The sequence below is a fragment of the Symphalangus syndactylus genome, chromosome 11 (genome assembly GCF_028878055.3).
Source record: "Symphalangus syndactylus isolate Jambi chromosome 11, NHGRI_mSymSyn1-v2.1_pri, whole genome shotgun sequence".
NCBI classification, from domain to species: Eukaryota; Metazoa; Chordata; class Mammalia; order Primates; family Hylobatidae; genus Symphalangus; species Symphalangus syndactylus.
The window spans coordinates 49,124,107-49,141,015 of NC_072433.2; the positions used below are offsets into that span (position 1 = coordinate 49,124,107).

Here is a 16,909-nt window from a genome sequence, read left to right on the forward strand (position 1 = left end):
TTTAACCTTAAGTCACCACAGCACATGTCTCTTGCAAGGACAAGGTTGGGGGAAGGGTCACAGATTAACAGCATCTCAAATACAGAACTAAATGGAGTCTCTTATGTCTACTTCCTTCTATATAGACACAGTAACAGGCTGATCTCTCTTTCTTTTCCCCACAGCTCTGAGGCCGATCCGCCTGGGCAGCCCTGCCGTCACAACTCCAGAAGACAGGAGGCAGGAAGAGGAAGGCTCTACTCTCCTTATCCACAGCGTTGTCTGTGCTGCTGGTCTGTCCCTGTTCCCAAATAAGAGCAGATGCACCACAATGCCTCAATAAATAACCTTGGCGGATTCAGTCTGAACTTAATTCATTTCCACACCCCTGGCGTGAGTGGTAGGTACCCTGTACAGGGCAGAGACGAATGAGGCACTGTAATCAGTGCCATGACATTCAGGCCAGAAGCGTTGGTAACCTGGGCCCCTGGCTCTCCCCTGCAGTGACCTCAGCTGCTCCTGTCCTTAGCCCAGTGCCCAGCTTCCGAACAAGTGGTCAAAAAAATCCCATCTGGCCGAGCGCGGTGGCTCACGCTTGTAATCCCAGCACTGTGGGAGGCCGAGGCGGGCGGATCACGAGGTCAGGAGATCGAGACCACGGTGAAACCCCGTCTCTACTAAAAATACAAAAAATTAGCCGGGCGTGGTAGCGGGCGCCTGTAGTCCCAGCTACTCGGAGAGGCTGAGGCGGGAGAATGGCGTGAACCCGGGAGGCGGAGCTTGCTGTGAGCCGAGATTGCGCCCCTGCACTCCAGCCTGGGAGACAGAGCGAGACTGCGTCTCAAAAAAAAAAAAAAAATCCCATCTGCAGGCACTGGGGGGCAGCGCCCCCCTGCGTATTAAGTGTTTGTATTGCCGGGATGCCTGCCTGGCCCAGGCCTTTCAGGCTTTGAAAAAGAGCGTTTTGGGGATTCTGTCTTAGAACCACGCCAGGACATTTTAGGACTGAGTTCAATCCTGTCACTTTAAAGACGGGGACAGGGATGCTATGGAGATCTGCCCAACATCCCAGAGGGGCGGAACAAGAATGTAAGTCCCAGTTTTGGGGGCTCATTTTGTCTCTGGGCTGATCCAGTCAGATTCATTCTCAGGCCTCACAGAGACACTTTACATTGAAAATAAAGAAGAACAAAAAAAGTAAAGAAAAATTAAAAAGGGAACAGAACGAGTCCGGAGCTCGCCACTGAGGACTCCAGGAGCCTGCACCGCCTCCCCTCCCCTCCCCTCCCCTCCCCTCCCCTCCTCTCCCCTTCCCTTCCATGTTTGCTTCCCGGAAGCCTCAGCAAACACTCCCAGGCAGCCTGTTTTGTGCTGGGAAATGCCACAGGTACCAGTTTTTTTTTTTTTTTTACCATGCCTTACAGGTGGACAAACACTTCCTTTGGAGCAATTTTACATAAGAGGGAGATAACATTTTCCACAATTTAGATCAGCCCAGGCCCAGGGTCCGCCTTAAAAATATTGAATAACAGAGCCTAGGGCCCATGCGAGCGCCCTCCTGGCCGGCCCTGGGCTCTGCGAAGGGCTCCCTGGGGGTTCTCACCTGCACCACCCTGGCAGGGAGGGACGGGGTTCCCATCCTCCTCACCTCACCTGCTGGAGACCCCTTGGTCCTTGGGTGAGGCTCTGCTTCCACACCCCCAGGCTGCTGTGCTCTGATGGGGTCTGAGATCAAGCCCAGCTCCTTCATTTCATTTCTGAGGAACATGAGGCCAAAAGAAGGGGCTGCTGTCTAACGGCACCTGCCCAGAAGTCCCATCCTTATGGAACCAGGCTCCAGCCCCCCAGTGGCCCTTCATGTTATTTTGTGTTTCTGGTACACAGATCTCCTGGTGTGGGTTGGTGGCACTCCTGGCTGAGAATGTGTCTGCCGGTTCTGAGGCATGGACGTTTGCTGCGTTTCACTCGGAGCCAAGGCTAATAGGGGCCAATGCCCTTCAGGAAGCCATTCCCTTCAGGGATGGAACAATGGCCCTCCCCTCTAGAGGCATGACAGAGAGCCCTGCAGAGGTGCCTGTGCCTAAGAGAGACTTACTCTGTGCACTTCCAGTGGTCTGTCTGATTGTATTTAGAAAAGTGAAAAACAAGAGTGAGTTTAGAAGAGGCTGCGAGAGGCCAAAGGCGTGATGCCAAATATTCATTGCAACTTGAGCTGGGAATTGAGACTGGAGCCCCAAAGTGTACATTCTGGGGAGCTCTTTAAAGCAGCTCAGCTCATTCAGGAGCACACTGGTCTCAGGCAGCGACAGAAACAGGGACACGGAGCATCTTCCCAAGCCACCTGTCAGTTGGAAAAAAGCTTGGCGTGGGGTCTCTATCTCTCAGCACGTTTGTTTTTATTATTTTTTACATTTATTACCTGTAATTAGCATTCACTCTTCTTGGAATTAGTATTCAACAAATTCAAGCAGGATCCAGAGAAAAGCAAAAGACAGCTAAGCATTCAGGAATCTCCATGAACAGGAGCCCTGCCTTGCTCCAATTGCACATAAATATGTTTTTTAGAAGGATCATAGAAGAATGAGTGCTGGCTGATAGGCATACCGAGAATGCCATTTATGAATTGCTAGCCTGGGGGAAATGTGCTTCACCTGATGATTTTCATTTTTCTTTCATTCCTAAAATGGACTCGCTTGCGCCTTATTATACACATTATCAGCTTGTTGTATTAATCAATTGAAATAGCGTAAGAGTAAATGCTTGAAAACTATACTGTCCTACTGAAATGTGACCTGTTGGTGTTATTGCTTGAGGAGGCATAAAGGGAAAAGGGATAAGGTGCATTACCATCTGGCTGAATAAGCAGGAGAAGGCTAGTGCTGGGTGTGGTAAGAAAGAAGTCGTCAGGTGGAAAACAGAGCAGCAGATTGGCTGCATTTATGTCCCTCTGAAAATCAGTTTGGGGCTTGGTTTCTAGTCTGTTCCCATCTCCAGATACTTAGGAGACATTCCCTTGACTAGGAAAGGAAAGTGGAATATCACAAACTTCTGAGATCCCTTTGAAAAGGCAGTACATGGAGAAGTAAGGAAGTTAAAAAAAGGCTTTTATGAGCTCTTCACCTTTGGTGCTAAATTCATTCAACAAATATTTATTGAACACCTACTACAAGCCACACATTCCTTTAAATCCCTTGGGATACTTCAAGATCTCTGCCTTCCAGGAGCTTATATTTTAGATCCCAGATCTGCCATCCTTCTCTGGTTTCTCTTTTCCTTCTTCATCTGTATTTGATACGCAACACCTATTCCAGGGATCAGAGCCAATGTCATGCTTTTTCTCACCAGAATGGCAGAAAAAACGTCTGCAGGTCCCCTGCTGCATACGGCAGATGGTATTTCTAATTCCCGGTGGAACATCCCCTATGGATACAACAGAAGAGAGCTGACATTTAACTCATATAGTGCAGAGAATAGAAGATGACCCTAGCCCACAGCCAAGGGTTGTTTATTCTGACAATGCTAAGTACTTTTGGACAAGTCCCAGTTTCACCAAACTTTGACTTCTTAGCTTTAAAACAGGAATGATAATTTATATCTGAGATATTACCAGGAGGATGATAGGGTGTGTTTTATGGGGGCCCACCTGGCCCATCTAGGCCCTAAAAAGCCCATGCAGATCTTAAATCAGGGTCCTCGAGCCTCCTGGTGAGAGATGTGCACTAGAAGGAAGCAAAGGGAGTTTTGGAAAACAGAAGTGGTCCAGAATGGGACAGGTCTTGATCTCTAAGGAAATTAGAAGTATTAACCCATTCTCAGCTTATGGCCCAATTTATAGTTTTATGTCCTACAATGAAAAGGAGAAAATAAAACCTCTCTCCTCACCAGGACCTGTGGGCTTGTAAGTCACGAATGACCACCTAAATTTTTTATAACAACAGGACATTGGGCAAGAGATGGTTGAAAGAAAGATCTTACTTATGTCAGATCTGGAAATGCCACGTACAATGACTTTAAACAACAACAACAACAGCAGCAACAACAACAACAACACAGTGTGGGTCTTGCATGATTATGAAAACACTCTTGCACAACATCCAACCTCCAAAACGGGGTCTAATCTCTGATTCTGTATCATCTCAGCCCTGTCACAGCTTGGAGGGGACAGCAAAGTGAAGAAGGTGGGGGGTCCACCTTTAGTCAAGACAGAAGAGCCCCCAGCCTGGAAGCATGGAGACCTGGATTCTGGTCTTACTTCTTCCAATATCTCATCATGTCTCCTTAGACAACTCATTTAACTGGTTACACTTCAGCTTGCCCATCTGTAAAATGTGTTATATGTGCAAGCAGGGGGAATATTATAAGTTTGAAGACCTACTATGACCATAAAGATTCATTGCACAGTGTTAAATTAACACTTTCCTGGACTTTGGTTTTCTTTTTGTAGAGTATGGGGCTGCTATAGACAATCTCTGATTCCCTTCCAGCTCTGACATTCGTATGACTATAACTTTCTTCTGAAAACTTTTCTCAGACTGCAGTGAGTGCTTGCCACTTGTATCAGAGCAAGTATACCCCTCTGTCTTGTGTCAAGACCTTTATAACACTTATTTAGCTTTTAAAAAGCTTCACAGGGGAGATCAAAATTGCCCAAGGCTGAGCCCCACGGTGGCCCACCTGCACCCACTAACAACATACAGACACACCTACACACTGTCCGTACAGACACACACATAAATGGAATTCCTGCACGACCTTCCCCAGGGCTAACCAGGAGACATGTACCTGAGTTTGTTTGGACCAAACAAAAGAGAACAGCAAACAGAAAAAAGACCTTCATGTTTTAAGGTCCGTTGAACCTCCCTGCCCTCCCGTGAAGGAGAGCAAATATGATGAATGACGGAATGAAATGGAGCGGAGAAGGCACAAAATGGGACATTTATAGGTTTTTGGGAATACTGATCAGCAAGAGCATATTTATCTGCTCTACTGAGTAAGGCTGTGGCAGAAGGTTACTGACAACTCTTCCCTTTCTGCCTAAAAATAGACTGGCTTCCTGATATTCAGAGAAGCAGGGATGAACCAATAATTCCATACACGGATACCGAAGAGGAAAGTGAACCAACGTTGAGGTGTCGCTACTTAGTGCCACGCGCTGTGCTAGGTGCTAGAGACATGGTTGTGTAAAGATATATTTTCTGCCTTCAGAAAGCTGTCGTGTCCACCACAGTTGAACAGATAAATAGCTTATTTCCCAGCAACATGACTCCCATCTACCAATAGAAACATAGGCCCATGTGCATTAGGAGACACGTGCAGGAACATTCACTGCAGCACAGTTCCTCGCAGCCAAGAGAATGCAACCAAATAGTGTATTATGACGACAATAAAACACATAATGTATTTCCACACCACAACAAGAAGAGAAAAACAAGAAGATGTGTACAACAACGTGGATGAACCTCACAAACGCTATGCTGAAAGGAAAAAAAAAAACAGAGACAGCATACCACATTATTCCAAAAATTTGGCAAAATGGATCTATTTGTGAAGAGCCAGGATGTTGTCTACTTTGGGGGAAGAGGACAGGCTCTTCTCTCATTTGATGAAGTTATCCGCTGTTGGAGGTGACAGTCTAGTGAGGGATGCAGAGAGCCCCCAGCAACCGCAGGGCTGTGTCATCCTGGGCTGGAGGGATGTTTGTGGGCTCTGGGATGCCGGGGGTTGGGAAAACAGAGTCTGCAAGAGCACGATATTTTTGTGTGTGGGTTTATATAATGTGTTTTATTAAAACACACAGTTGATAAAGCTGCACATTTTGCCCCTATTTGATTTTAGTCCCGGGATCACTTCTTAGATTTATTTCTCTTAAGATTCTCTTAAGCAAAAGGGGCAAGTGAGAAGGATGTCTTCTCTCCTATCCCCCTGGGCTTCATAACAATTGCTGTTAGCTTCTTATAAATCCTTCCAGAGGTGCCCCATGTGTATGGAAGCAGAGATGAATCCATACCCCATTTTTATGTAAGTAATTACGGACTCTGGATATTATTCTGGACTTGCCTATGTTACTTGTTATATCTTGCAGAGCTTTGTTATTCTTCAGAGCAGCTTCATCACATTTTCTGCAAGCTGTCTTCTGCCTTATTTAACCTGTCTACAACAACCATATGTCACCATGAGTCTACCTAGACATGGACTTTGAAAAAGAGACATCAATCAGTGGCCTTGGACTTTCTGCATGGGTGAACAGTGCGAGCATCTCAAAGAGGCAGGGGCTGGGTGTTCGTTTTGAACTTTCCACCTTTGGAGAGATTAAGCAGGACAATGTGCCCTGGCAGAGACTCTCTGACTCACAGACTTTTCTGTACCTTGCAAAAGCACCTTTGAAGTTAGGACTTGGAAATTGGGCACTCCAAGCTGCTTTTGATCCTCTGCCAAAAAAAAAAAAAAAAGTTACCTTAAATGTTAGCCATGTACTAAGTAACTGTAAAATAGTTATGAATATTTGTGAGGGTCCAACTCAGTACTTTAAAAAAACGATTAAAATGTGAAATTTTTTCTCTGTGGAGCATTTGTTCTGAAGACATCTCTGAAATGCCTCATTAAAAAAAAAAAAAAAAAAAAAAGAAAAGCAGTTTCATTTGCCCCTTAGGGAAATTGCCTTCCAAACCAAGATGATACCCTAACTTCAAGGGTCCCAAGGAATAATGATAATTCTGAATGTATCCTGTGCATGGACAAAGTGGCTGTATGATACATGAATAATTGTTTGATAAAAACACTGAGTTTGGATATTCAAACATTTGAGTCATTTTTAAAAAGTCACTAAGATGACTTTAGATAAAACAATAAAATGCATATTTTATGCTTTACATTCATTCTTTCTACTTACACTACACCTTATTTGGAAAGGATCCAAGGTAAAGGTGGATGGCATATTTTTTCCAGCAGTACAGTCACTAATCAAATCATTGTGAAATTATAGTTAAGAAAATTTCTGTATAGATTGGAAACAATAAACTATTGTTGGAAAATAAATTCATTTGGGGATAAATAAATTAATAGTATCAAATTTTATCATGTACCTTCTCCTCCAGACTTGAATCCATTTCCAAATCACAGACCCAGAAAACAATCCCCAAGAAACTATTTCGTGGATAATTCTGAAGGATAAGACATATCATTTCAAAGAAATCAAACTAGGAAATCAAGCTTATTGGTTAATTGTGTTAATATCTGGTCACAGGTTCATAGGTTCATCTAATTGCAGATTTGAAATGAAATAGAGTTCAATTTGTCCCAACACACAAGATAACTATTCTGATGTGCATCATACTCATGAATGGAAAAGAAGAGTGTAAGGAGAAGAGAGGAAAGATACCTTTGGGTTTGCAAACATTTGATAGTAGAAAAAATGTTTCTGTGTTTTAAAAAATATTGATACAATTCAACAACAAAGAGAAAAAAAAACACATTTAAAAATGGACAAAGGACTTAAACGGATTTTCCAAAGAAGAAATTCAAATGGCCAGCAAGCACACGAACGATGCTCACTGTCATTAGTCATTAGAAAAACGCAAATCAAAACCACAATGAGATATCACTTCACATCTGCTAGGGTGGTCATAAAAAAATAAAACTTCAGAAGCAGTGGCTCACACCTGTAATCCCAGCACTTTGGGAGGCCAAGGGGGGCACATCACAAGGTCAGGAGTTTGAGACCAGCCTGGCCTATATGGTGAAACCCCATCTCTACTAAAAATACAAAAATTAGCCGGGCAATTAGCCAGGCATGCTGGTGGGAGCTTGTAATTCCAGCTACTCAGGAGGCTGAGGCAGGAGAATCCCTTGAACCCGGGAGGCAGTAGTTGCAGTGAGCCGAAATCGTGCCACTGCACTCCAGCCTGGGCACCAGAGCAAGACTCCATCTCAAAATGGAAGAAAACAAAACAAAATTTCTGAAAACAGCAAGTGTTGGTGAGGATGTGGAGAAATTGTAACCTTCACAGGTCGCTGGTGGCAATGTACAGTGGTGCAGCTGCTGTGGAAAAGTCTGGCAGTTCCTCAGAAAGTTAAACAATATGAGTTACCAATATGGCCTAGCAATTCAACTCCTAGGTGTATACATACAAGCGGTGAAAATAGGTGTTCAAACAGCAACCTGTACATGAGTGTAGTGTTCATAGCAGAATTAGCCACAACAGTCAACGGTGGAAGCAATGCAAATGTACATCAGTTGATGAATGTATAAGCAAAGTGTGGCTCATCCATACAATGCAATATTATTTGGTCACGAAAGGAAAAGAAGTACTGCCACATTCTCCAACATGGAGGAACCTTGAAAATCTCAGATTAAGTAAAATAAGCCAGGCACAAAATACCACATATTGTATGATTCCATATATGTGAAATGTGCACAGCTGGCAAATCCAGTGGCTGCTTACTGGTGTCTCCTTTTGGGATGATGAAAAAGTCAGCTGGGGGTTCTCCCCACTTTTTTGTCCTCATGGGCAATGCTAATGTTACTCCTCTTGCTCCAGAGATTTTATTTATTTATTTATTTTGGTCTTTCAAGAAAGAGGCAGGGTTTGTGTTCGTGAATTTAATCTCTCTTTATGAAGGCATACTAACTTTCCACTTTGGTCTTATTATTTATTTCCATTTTGGTCTTATCAACTAAGGGAGATTCCCTGGGTGCAGAAGGTCATTTCCCATGACCCAAAGAGGTAAGAATAAGCCAGGTGAGAGCAGCTCAAGCCTGCAGGGTTGTGGTGACCACCACATGTAGGGACAGGAAGAAAAGATTAGAAGCGCCCATTACTTATGTCACACGAGGTGCAACGGGGTAGAATTGACTGAGCCTGCCCACCTGTCTCTTGCCCTGCAGACCTCAGGCATTGAAGAGAAGACGGGCTTCCTGATAACAGGGACCCTCTGAGCAATGGATGAGTCAGAAGGATCTAATCCCGGGGAAAGCTGCTGGGGTGCAGGGGAGGGAAGGACACTGCGCGGAAGGTGGACGTGCAGAGTGGAATACAAGGCAGTTAGGTGTGCTGCAGTGGGTTCTGAGACAGCCTCCGTCAAGCTGCCGTCTAAGGACCTCTTCCCACCGCGGTACGACTGGTGGCCATAAAACCTCATCAGGGCTCAGGGGCCTGTACTAAAAAGCTGCTGTGAGAACAAAGAATGCATAACTAATGGAATTGCTGACTCAGGACTGACCTGGAGAACCCATTATACTTACTCAGTTGTCTCCAAGCAGGATGGCACATTTATTTTTTAATGTCTGTAATTTTTATTTATTTTTATTTTATTTTACCTTAAGTTCTGGGATACATATGCAGAACGTGCAGGTTTGTTACGTAGATATGCATGTGCCATGGTGGTTTGCTGCACCCATCAACCCATCATCTATGTTCTAAGCCCCGCATGCATTAGGTATTTGTGCTAATGCTCTCCCTCCCCTTGTCCCCAACCCAGCACTGCAAATATTATAATACCAAAGAATGAGAGGGAAAAAAATCAGTTTCTACTTGTTTTTTATGAATCCAACGTAGGCTTCAAAATCTCCCTGGGTAACATGCTTTAATGTCATACCATCTTTTTATAAAATTTTTATTTGTTTATTTATTTATTTATTTATTTTTTATTTTTTTTTTTTTTGAGACGGAGTCTCGCTCTGTCACCCAGGCTGGAGTGCAGTGGCGCGATCTCGGCTCACTGCAAGCTCCGCCTCCCGGGTTCACGCCATTCTCCTGCCTCAGCCTCTCCGAGTAGCTGGGACTACAGGCGCCCGCCACCACGCCCGGCTAATTTTTTGTATTTTTAGTAGAGACGGGGTTTCACCGTGGTCTCGATCTCCTGACCTCGTGATCCGCCCGCCTCGGCCTCCCAAAGTGCTAGGATTACAAGCGTGAGCCACCGCGCCCGGCCCAATTTTTATTTATTTTTTATTCACCACTATACAAACAAAGAGTCTTATCATCTTACTGCCTAGGAAGTGCTTTCTTATGTTAACTCTGTGAGTTTCTGAGTGCAACTTAAGTCTACAACAGAATGTCTTTGATTATAATTAAGTGATATCTTTGTATATACATATATATATATTTATTTTTAGGCACATTAATTTTGTTCTTACAAATGTGTATTTAACATTTAAGAGTAATGCAATAACTTGATGGTATTTTTAAAGGTACAAATATCTAAAAATCACCAACAATTTTAACATTAGAAACTTTATTGTTTTTAAGCATACTTTTCACTGTTAATTTTATATCAAATATGTGAACATTGGTATAATTTTTAGGATAGACAATTATTTTGAAAATGTTATGCATTTTAATGGTTTTTCACTGTGTTATTTTTATTATACCTAAGGAATATGTAATATCTCTGAGTGGATGTATTATAGTTTGCTAATATAGTGCTCCATTTTGAACTTTTTACAGTTTTTTGGTTTCTCAAAGTATTTTTTTATTTTCTAGGATAATTTCTGAGCAGAATAACTGAAACAATGAGAACAAGTATTTTATGTCTTGCATACATATTAAGATTGCTTTACAAAGAGGTTATTTAAGTTACCAGTGCTTCTGGTTTTGTATGTGAGGACTAGTTTCATACACCTTCATTATCCGTGGGTATCAGCCCCATGTGAGTGTGCCCATATATAAGTTGATTAAGGAACATCTTTGTTCAGAAAAAAAGCCTGGAAAGGTGGCATTCTGTAAAGGGCTCTGTGTATCTAGTTTCTTTCCTATGCTGAGCCCCGGGATCCTGATTCTTACCCAGATACTTATATTTAGGTTGCTGCAAAAGTATTTGCGGTTTTGACCATGATTTTCAATGGCAAAAACCACAATTACTTTTGTAGCAATCTAATACATAACAATATTTGCAGGAAGTTTTAATTTATGGGAATTAAAGAAAGCTGCAAAGAGAATAACGAGCTCAAAGTTTTGTGATGTGTAGTTTATTGTTAATTAACTTGAGCCTAAAATAATTACCACTGATGAAGATTTTATGGACAGATTAGGCAAATATCATTATTTCTTCCCTATTTATTTACTAAAGACATCCATGAAACTTCTTTTAAGTAGAGATACCCTACAGAAAATTTTAAGACAAACAGCAGATTCTACCCACATTCATTCTTTGCCACCTCTCACTCGCTTGCTTACCCTACCAAAGCAATCCACCACAGCTGGTCTGCATGAGCAAGTAGATGTTAGCCGTCAGTGTAAAACTAGCAGAAGTGAAGTCAACACTTTTAAAAACTGGAGGAGACTTAATTGAACTGGAATATGTGTGATTTCAATGGAAAAATGCAGTTTTAAAAAAATCAATATGTATTTATTCCTAATGAGATTTGAGAAACTATGGTCAGCAAAATGAGAATTAGATCCCATGAGAAAGTCACACGTTGAGAAAGAAAGAGACTGTTAGCAAATATGACTATTTAAAAATAATTAAAAATCTAATAACTGAACTTCAAAATCCAAAAATAGTAAAAAAAATAGATGGGCTCTACAGAAAGAGAAACTGATATAAAAATAAATATCTGCAAAGTAAAGAACAAAAGGGAAAAGCATGAAAATTATGGTTGAAAGATAATGAGAGGATATTTCAAGGATAACTGGGGTTTAAGCAGGAGGCATTCCAGACAAAGGGAAGATAATTGATGGAGGAAAGAATATGTAAGGTTAGATATAAAAGGAGTACATGTACATGGATGAGAATAAAGTAGTAACCTGGCCGGGCACGGTGGCTCACGCCTGTAATCCCAGCACTTTGGGAGGCCAAGGCGGATGGATCACCTGAGGTCGAGAGTTCAAGACCAGCCTGATCAACATGGAGAAACCCCGTGTCTACTAAACATACAAAATTAGTCGGGTGTGGTGGTGCATACCTGTAATCCCAGCTACTTAGGAAGGCTGAGGCAGGAGAATTGCTTGAACCCGGGAGAATCGCTTGAACCTGGGAGGCGGAGATTGTGGTAAGCCGAAATCGCACCATTGCACTCCAGCCTGGGCAACAAGAGTGAAACTCTGTCTCAAAAAAAAAAAAAAAAAAGAATAAAGTAGTAACCCAGTAAAACTATTAAATTTTACCGAGGAGAAAAAATAATCAATAAACAAATGAAAAAATGCTCAACTACATAATAATCAAGGGTGTGCCAGACTGATATCTGCAAGATGGTGGAATAAGAGGCTGCAGCCTTTCCTTCCTTCCACGGATATACCAAAGAAATAACAACACACAGATAGGTTCTTTCTGAGAGAAAGCCAAAGACTAGTTGAAAGACTACTACACATTAAGCAACTGAGAAAATATTTATGTGAAAACAGGTGGGAAGAGCTGAAACACACTCCCAGCACAATCCCTATCCCAGGCATAGCACCTTACAATTAATCAGTAAGGAAGTCCCAACTCCTAGCTTCTCCCTGAGGAGTGAAGGGTTTGGACCACACATATAGTACCTTGACCTTTATGCTTCCCACCCAGGGGTTTGGCTCCTAAATCACCCAGCTCGGGGTTGATAGAGCTGGGCATCTGCAGGTCTCCCTAAACCACAGACACCAAAGAGATGGTTGGACACAGATTTGCAAGCACTTTTGGCAGCTCTCTCCCTAGGCTCAGGCCAAATGCCCACCTCCCGGTTTCTACCTGCAAGGGGTTTATCTACCCATTTTCCCATCTGCTGCCTGAGGGTTGACTTCTGGGTCTGCATCTGGGAGCCAAAGGGGCAGGGTGAACAGTAGACCCGTGGGAGCCTGAACAGAGGTATAGGTAGGCACTGCACCTGCTCCTCTCAACTAGCTCCAGCAAAAAATCCAGGTCTCCAGCTTCTCCCTCGAAGGAGAATACATCAAGCATAGTTTTATACCTGCCACCTGGGGGACTGGCTCCTAAATCACTTATCTCTAGAAGTGAATGTGAGGCAGGAGAATTACAGAGGAAATTGGAAGTTGGATAAAGGGTAGAATGAATAAAAGCAGAAACAAGCAAGGTGAAGGGGTGGGTGAGCAAGAAGCAAGATAAGAGGCAGAAGTGAAGCAGCCAAAACCAAAAGTGAGATAAAGAAGAGAGCAAGGACCCCATGGCCAGCAAGATCCAGACCAAACCAGGAAGGGGCAGCTCTTCAGAGATAGGCATGCACATTAAAGAGAAAAAGTATCCTTAACAGGACACCCTATGATAATCAGCTCATTAAAGCTCATGCATATGGACTACCTATTATGCATGTACTTAAAATTATGGGATGGAGACAACACACGAGCCCACAGAGGCTAAAGTAACTAAGCAACACACCTATCAATCAAAAGGCAGGCACCGGCTAAAGATCAGGCAGCCTTGTGAAGAGAAGGAAAAAAAACACATAAAAAGACCCAAGGTACACCAAAGCCATGCTGATCTCATTTGGCAGGAGTCAGCCCACTCTCCCCTCTCCAGGAGTGTAACACTGCGCTTCACACACTTTTGCTGCTTGCTTTGCTATTTGAGTATCACATCCAGTTCTTTGTTCAGGACACCAAAAGCCTGGACCTGCACAGCACCATCGGATCCCAAATGGGGCTCTGCATTTTGTGTCTTCCAAGGCCACAGAGAACAAATAGGTAGTTTTAAAGGGGCACAAGAGGACTTCCAGTGGGTGTTCTTCCAGGTTTAGCACAGAGAGAACAGGCAGTAATTCCCAGCTCCCAGTCTCTCCCCAGAAGGCATTTGCCTACACACTCTCTCAGCTGCTGCTAGAGAACAGGTCTTTGAACTGGCTGCATGTAGGAGCCGATGGGGCTGATGGAGAACGCGTTTGACCAAACACCTAATACCTTAACTACATTTCACAGTACTTAGAATAGAATGGACTCCATCGCACAGTACCTAGAATAGAAGTAGGTATTCAAAAAATAGTTTTCAAATAAAATAACAAATTATTTGAATTCTTTCCAATAAAAGTTTATTATATCCGCATTTACTAGCACAAATTGTGTGATTTTGAAAATTCTGTTCATGTCAAGCTAAGTCATCTTCTGTAAGGTCACAGGTAGCATTTTTGTCATTTATTTTGCCACAATAAAATATTTGAACCATCTGGCACAAGTGGCAATACCTCTGCTCCCTGCTGCTCAGACACTTCCACAAAAATCCTGCACCTGATTGGACAACATGATCCAGGAGAACAGGTAAGTGGCAGAGCTTTGTTTCTATATCAGCGACATCAGTTTTAATGTAAACAGCAGGCATCTTTCTTTTTAGAGCAGTAGCCTACCTGTGTTTCCATATAATTACAGTATTCTTGATAGAAGCCTTCACTTCTCTTGCAGTTGACAACTTTTAAATCTGATGCAGGTTCTGCATTAAAAAAAGAATCCAACATTAGCTTCTTCAGACCATCTCCACAATCGAACAGTGGTCATTTCAGCCGTGAGGGACAGGGTGGGGATGCCATGGATATGAAACAGCTTTCCATAGTTAATAGCTTCAAGTTCCAAACTAAAACATCAACTCCAGATATATAGCTCTGCCCCGCTAAATATCCTTTAACCAAAGGAAGGAATAATCCTGTCTCATACGAATACTGTTAGACTAAATAACACATGCCTACTATTGCACCTGTTTATATTTGTTGTGCAATAATTGAGTTTTCTTTTTCCCTTCCCTTGGGGGAGATCCAGATGAATGAGTCCTTTGGAACTGAGGGCCAATTAGAAAGGGATAGAATGTTGGGTAGGATGCTGCAGGCATCAAATTCAGCAGGACTTTATTTGCTGGATGTCACAGCAATTTGCCAACACCCTCCTGTCTTTCTTGCTGTTGCCCACTGAGCTGCTAACCTAGTTCTCCCTGTCTTAGGATCAGCAATGAGCTTGGGATTAAAGAAGCATCTTGAAAACTATAGGCTCCTCCAGGCCCTTCTGGATTTGAAGCTGGTCCTGCCCAGGGATTTGGGGGCTGAACAGAAGCCTGGCCCTTCTGGAAGAGTCCAGAAGGGTGGCTGTGGGCTCAACTGTCCCTTGACATTTCCTGCTACCTCCTTGCCTGAGTAGACTGACAGTACAGTCTATTCTCTGCCCCCATCCTCGGGAAGCATTTCCCAGACCTCAGTGGACACCTGGAACTTAGCAGGTATTTACTAAATTCCTTGAAGGGGAACAACCTCCAAAGCTAAGGGCATGGGGCTGCAACCTGGCAGGAGGCCATGTTTCCAACAGTGTCTCCTCTGGCTCCTGTTCTTGGAGGAAGTCAGCAATTACAGACATGGCCTCGGATAATTTGCCTTTGGGCCCCTCAATACTCCCACATTCCACGAGGCCCTCAGTGATCCAGCCCCAGAGGAAGCTGTGAGACCCCGTGGCCTCCCTGACAGGCAGGGCAGCCCAATGCACCCACATCATGTCTTCCCCAAACAATGACTGCTCACCCACCCCGACCAGCATAGACACCTTCCCATCTATTTGTTCCCTCTACATCTCCCCAGTGGATGCACTTGTTGCACGTGTTGGTCCCTGACTCACCTTGGTAAAGTGGTGTGCGCGGTGGTAAGAGGTCCTGTTTCACTGGGTGGTGTAGCAGCTGAGACCCGTTTGTGCCTTGCTCAGGGGCTCCTTCCCCGAGTTCTCTGAGAGCCTCAGTGGCTGAGTGGTTCACATGTCTGGCTTGAGACGATCCTGTGCAAGTGGAAACGCATGGCTGAGGATGCTCTGAGGCCTCCGCCTGGCAGAGCCATCAGCATGAGGTACCTACACTCTTCCAGGTGAGTGAGCATGGGTGATTGGGTGGGGGAGTTGGGAGGGGTGCTAGTGTTCCATGTGTGTGCACATTTGTGCACATGTGTTGTATGCACCTGTGTAGAGAGAGAAGGAGAAGGTGAATGACGTGTAAGAAATGTATGTCATGAACAGTGAGTCTGAGCACCTCCTCAAAGCCAGCGCAGCCAGAGAATTTATTTCAAGTGCCACTAATGCGGTTGTTAAGATTCCCTAAAATGTAATGTTCTTCTCTGTAAGGGAAAGGGGAATGTTCAAAGGATAAGAAAATGGAGTCGGGGCGGGACCCTCTCCCCTGGGAAGCAAGTGCCATCAGCCAATTCAGAGTGCCATTTATGAACCCAGTTCAGAGACTCGTACCCAAAGCTCCACCAAGAATATGTGCTCCAAGGACTTCACCTCTTCCTGTCCAGCCTGGACTCCCATACCCCAGATGACCATTGCAGAGAGATTCTGGCACCCAGGCCCAGGTCACTTTTCCATTTTACCTGGAAACAGCAAGGCCACAAGGAGAAGGCTGGCGACGAACGGGAGCAATCGTTGCCTCATGTCTGCCAAGAGGACTCCAAGCCAGAAAGCACCCAGGGTGGGTGGGCAGGCAGCAGGGCTCCTTTGATAGAGTGGGGCTGGGTGTGTGGGCCCGGAGTGTGGGAAGAGCTGTGCTCCAGAATGACTTCTCATTCTCATAGGACAATGTGGACGTGCTCCTATCCCACTGCTGGTGGAACAAACACTTGAGCCACATATTTCAGGAAGTAAATAATACACCTGAATGACTTGGGTGGGATTGGTCAATAAGCAAGAACAGAGAGAAACCGAAAGATGAAAGGCATGGAGGGGCAGAACAAACATGAATTATCATAAAGTTGCCAATGTCCTCGAATGCTTCTCAAAAGCCCCCTGATGTTCTTGAGAACAGGGACATACACTGCCATGTTGATTCTATCCCGTCTGCTGAGCGTTTTTATTTTAGTGTTAAAAAATCATGCATAAGACACACAACATAACAGGTAGGACCTGGTTTTGCAAACTGTCCCTTCCGCAAGTTATACAGAGAGTTCCAAGGCTGTCAAAATGTTCTTTTCTTTTTCTTCTCCTCTCTGAGTCTCTCTCCCTGTTTCTTGGTCCCCTCCACTTCTCCTTCCTCGCTTTGGACCCCCCTCCTTTCT

General features: G+C 43.9%; 1 protein-coding gene across 4 annotated transcripts; it reads right to left on the reverse strand.

Annotated features, from left to right (window-relative positions):
• Positions 1 to 245: 245 nt before the first annotated feature.
• Positions 246 to 16,421, reverse strand: LOC129492946 (sperm-associated antigen 11A-like). 4 transcript variants are annotated; one of them, XM_055298481.1, is made up of 4 exons: positions 16,229 to 16,289; positions 15,489 to 15,641; positions 3,322 to 3,399; positions 246 to 280 (listed from the first exon to the last, which is right to left on the reverse strand). In XM_055298481.1, exons 1-4 carry the CDS (start codon positions 16,287 to 16,289, stop codon positions 246 to 248), a joined length of 327 nt encoding a protein of 108 aa, XP_055154456.1. The 4 variants fall into 4 exon arrangements, with proteins under 4 accessions (XP_055154456.1, XP_055154455.1, XP_055154458.1 ...); XM_055298480.1 differs by lacking the exon at positions 246 to 280 and having other exon boundaries at positions 3,101 to 3,399; positions 16,229 to 16,328; XM_055298479.1 differs by lacking the exons at positions 246 to 280; positions 3,322 to 3,399 and adding an exon at positions 14,168 to 14,325 and having other exon boundaries at positions 16,229 to 16,421.
• Positions 16,422 to 16,909: the final 488 nt, after the last annotated feature.

Excerpts from the sequence above, each read along its gene's own strand:
- LOC129492946 (XM_055298479.1), bottom strand. The coding sequence starts at position 16,421 with ATGAGAAGTCATTCTGGAGCACAGCTCTTCCCACACTCCGGGCCCACA. Across the intron at positions 15,642-16,228 it reads TGTGGCCTTGCTGTTTCCAG|GATCGTCTCAAGCCAGACAT; the intron begins GTAAAATGGAAA and ends CCACTTGCACAG. Across the intron at positions 14,326-15,488 it reads GCGCACACCACTTTACCAAG|AACCTGCATCAGATTTAAAA; the intron begins GTGAGTCAGGGA and ends TTTTTAATGCAG.